The sequence below is a fragment of the Rhinoraja longicauda genome, chromosome 16, assembly GCF_053455715.1.
Source record: "Rhinoraja longicauda isolate Sanriku21f chromosome 16, sRhiLon1.1, whole genome shotgun sequence".
Classification (NCBI taxonomy): Eukaryota; Metazoa; Chordata; class Chondrichthyes; order Rajiformes; family Arhynchobatidae; genus Rhinoraja; species Rhinoraja longicauda.
Window position 1 is genome coordinate 401,127 of NC_135968.1, and position 3,105 is coordinate 404,231.

At 60.6% G+C, this 3,105-nt stretch overlaps 1 protein-coding gene across 2 annotated transcripts; it reads right to left on the reverse strand.

Annotated features, from left to right (window-relative positions):
• Nucleotides 1-285: 285 nt before the first annotated feature.
• Nucleotides 286-3,105, reverse strand: LOC144601034 (uncharacterized). 2 transcript variants are annotated; one of them, XM_078412970.1, is made up of 2 exons: nucleotides 2,942-3,105; nucleotides 286-1,400 (listed from the first exon to the last, which is right to left on the reverse strand). In XM_078412970.1, exon 2 carries the CDS (start codon nucleotides 1,269-1,271, stop codon nucleotides 591-593), a length of 681 nt encoding a protein of 226 aa, XP_078269096.1. In that variant the 5' UTR covers nucleotides 1,272-1,400; nucleotides 2,942-3,105; the 3' UTR covers nucleotides 286-590. The 2 variants fall into 2 exon arrangements, with proteins under 2 accessions (XP_078269096.1, XP_078269095.1); XM_078412969.1 differs by lacking the exon at nucleotides 2,942-3,105 and adding an exon at nucleotides 2,515-2,913.

The window sequence follows — 3,105 nt, forward strand, 5'->3', positions numbered from 1 at the left end:
TGGGGTCCCAGCACCGAACCTTGCGGTACCCCACTGGTCACTGCCTGCCATTCCGAAAGGGACCCATTTATCCCCACTCTTTGTTTTCTGTCTGGCAACCAATTTTCTATCCATGTCAGTACCCTACCCCCAATACCATGTGCCCTAATTTTGCCCACTAATCTCCTATGTGGGACCTTGTCGAAGGCTTTCTGAAAGTCAAGCCTTCACAATTATGCACGATTAGTTAGCATTTTTCTTTTTTATATATAGAGAGGACAACTTACCACGGGATAACACTGATTATTTGAGGGCCTATCTACATTTTTGTTTGCTAAAAAAAAGACATTTATTTCATTGGAATACAACTTGCCTCCAACGGGTTAACGAGCCAAAGTCCTTGTTTACACCTGCGGCAACTGCGGCAAGGGCTTCACCTACTTTGAGACTCAGCGCACATGAAGAGTCTCTCACCAGTGTGTATCCGCTGGGGCTCCCGCAGCCCCCATGCGCTCTTGCAACGCTTGCCACCGTGGGAAGAGCCGCTCGCCGGCGTGGGCCCGCCGGTGCTGCTGCAGCCCTCGCGAGCTGTCAAACACATCACCGCAGTACTAGCAATCGCGGGGCTGGTCACTGGTGTCCATGGCAAAGTGCTTTCCACTCACCGGGCTGGGGATGGGACGGTCGTCGGCGTGCACCCGCTGGTGCTTCAGAAGACTGGAGGAGCGGATGAAGCCCTTGCCGCACTGGGCGCAGGTGAAGGGGCGTTCGCCGGTGTGGGTGTGCCGGTGCTGCAGCAGGCTGTTGGAGCGCCTGAAGCCCTTGCCGCAGTCGCTGCAGGTGTACGGCCGCTCCCCGGTGTGCAGGCGCTGGTGCACCTTCAGTTCCAACGATGACTTGAAGCCCTTTTCGCAATCGGGGCAGTTGAAGGGCCGCTCGCCGCTGTGCACCCGCTGGTGCCGCCTCAGCCCCGACGGTCGGGCAAAGCTTTTGCTGCAGGTGGAGCAGCCGAAGGGCTTCTCACTGCTGTGCACCCGCCGGTGCTGCCACAGCCCTGACGACCGGGCAAAGCTCTTGCCGCAGGTGGAGCAGGTGAAGGGCTTCTCACCTGTGTGCACCATCCGGTGCCGCTGTAGCTCATACGACCGGGCAAAGCTCTTTCCGCAGTCGGAGCAGTCGAAGGGGAAATCTCCCGTGTGCGACCGCCGGTGGGTCTCCAGCAGGCATGGGTGCTGCCACGCCTTGCCACACATGTCGCACTCATAACGCTTCTCCTTGTTGAGCCCCGTCATGTGGTCCTCCACCGAAGCTCAGCCCGCACACCGAGCAGATCGGGGGGGGAGGGGGCTCACCGGCACCCAGGCCACTTTCAATGGCCGCTCACGTCCCTGTATCTCCGTCCACAGCAACTGCCCTAAATCCTGCAGGAGGGGAACACAGAGGGTCAACAAGCTGGCAAGCAGTATATTGCTGGCACATGTTGGGGGCGTTTCTGGCAGAGGAGACCGCTCTATAGTTTTGGGCGGCACAACGCTACCGCTGCTGCCTCGTCGCCACAGACCCGGGTTCGATCCTGACTGCGGGTGCTGTCTATAAGGAGTCTCTACATTCTCCCCTTGACCACAGGGGCCACAGTTTAAGAATAAGGGGTAGTCCATTTAGAACGGAGATGAGGAAGAACTTTTTCAGTCAGAGAGTGGTGAAGGTGTGGAATTCTCTGCCTCAGAAGGTAGTGGAGGCCAGTTCGTTGGATGCTTTCAAGAGAGAGCTGGATAGAGCTCTTAAGGATAGCGGAGTGAGGGGGTATGGGGAGAAGGCAGGAACGGGGTACTGATTGAGTGATCAGCCATGATCGCATTGAATGGCGGTGCTGGCTCGAAGGGCTGAATGGCCTACTCCTGCACCTATTGTCTATTGTCTATTGTGACCTGCATGGGTTTTTACTCCAGGTGTTCCGGTTTCATCCAACATTTCAAAGACGTTCAGGTTTGTAGATTAATCGGATAGTGCTAGTGTGGGATAGTGCTAGTGTACGGGGTGATCACTGGTTGGCACAGACCCCGTGGACCAAAAGACCTGTTTCCACGCTATCTCCAAACTAAACTAAACCACAGAAGGGTCTAGACCCTGCCTGTCCTGCTGAGTTACTCGAGCACTTTGTGTCTATCTTCTCCACAGATGCTGCCTGACCCGCTGAGTTACTCCAGCACTTTGTCAGAGTCATAGTGATGGAGCGTGGAAACAGGCCCTTCGGCCCCACTCGCCCAACATGTCCCATCTACACGAGCCCCGCGCGGGGGGGGATGGAGGGCGGGGGGAGTGGAGGGCGGGGGGAATAGAGGGCGGGGGGTTGAGTGGAGGGCGGGAGTGGAGGGCGAGGGGGGTAGTGGAGGGCGGGGGGAGTGGAGGGCGGGGGGAGTGGAGGGCGGGGGGAGTGGAGGGCGGGGGGAGTGGAGGGCGGGGGGAGTGGAGGGCGGGGGGAGTGGAGGGCGGGGGGAGTGGAGGGCGGGGGGAGTGGAGGGGTCGTACACCGACCTGCCCGCCCGACTACAGCTTCTGAGGCCCAGAGGCCGGACGTAGCCGTGGCAACCTCTGATGGGGCGGATTCGATTGGCGGAGGGTGCTGTCTGTCCGAGGGGCGGCTGCGCCGGGGACGCAGCTCTGATTGGTCGGACGCCGGGACTTTGTGTCGTCGGAGGCGGGACTCCCTCCTATTGGCCCCTGTAGCTGCCCTTCAGTTGGGGGCGGGACGCTGCCGCCGACGGGGCGAGGTCTCCGCTCGCTCAACGCCGGGAGCTCAGGTGGAACAGCCGCCGCCGCTTGGCCCCGTGTTCTCTCCTCCACCCCCTCCTCCCTTCCCGAGGGCGATCCTGCGATGGGCGACCCGAGGCTTGGGATGTGCGTGAATAAGGGCTGGGCCTCCGACTGCAGCGCCCCCTATCGACGGGAGGTCGCGACGCACCGTCTTTGTTCTTTGGCCCTGACCGACGGGAAGAGGCTCCGCTCGCTCAGCGCCGTGAGCTCAGGTGGGGAACAGCCGCCGCCGCTCGCCCCGCGTCCTTTCCCCCACCCTCTCCTCCGTTCCCGAGGGCGATCCTGCGGCCGGCGACCCGACGAGTGGGATGT

Bases quoted from the DNA above. Each gene is read 5' to 3' on its own strand.
- LOC144601034 (XM_078412970.1), bottom strand. From the start codon at position 1,271: ATGACGGGGCTCAACAAGGAGAAGCGTTATGAGTGCGACATGTGTGGC.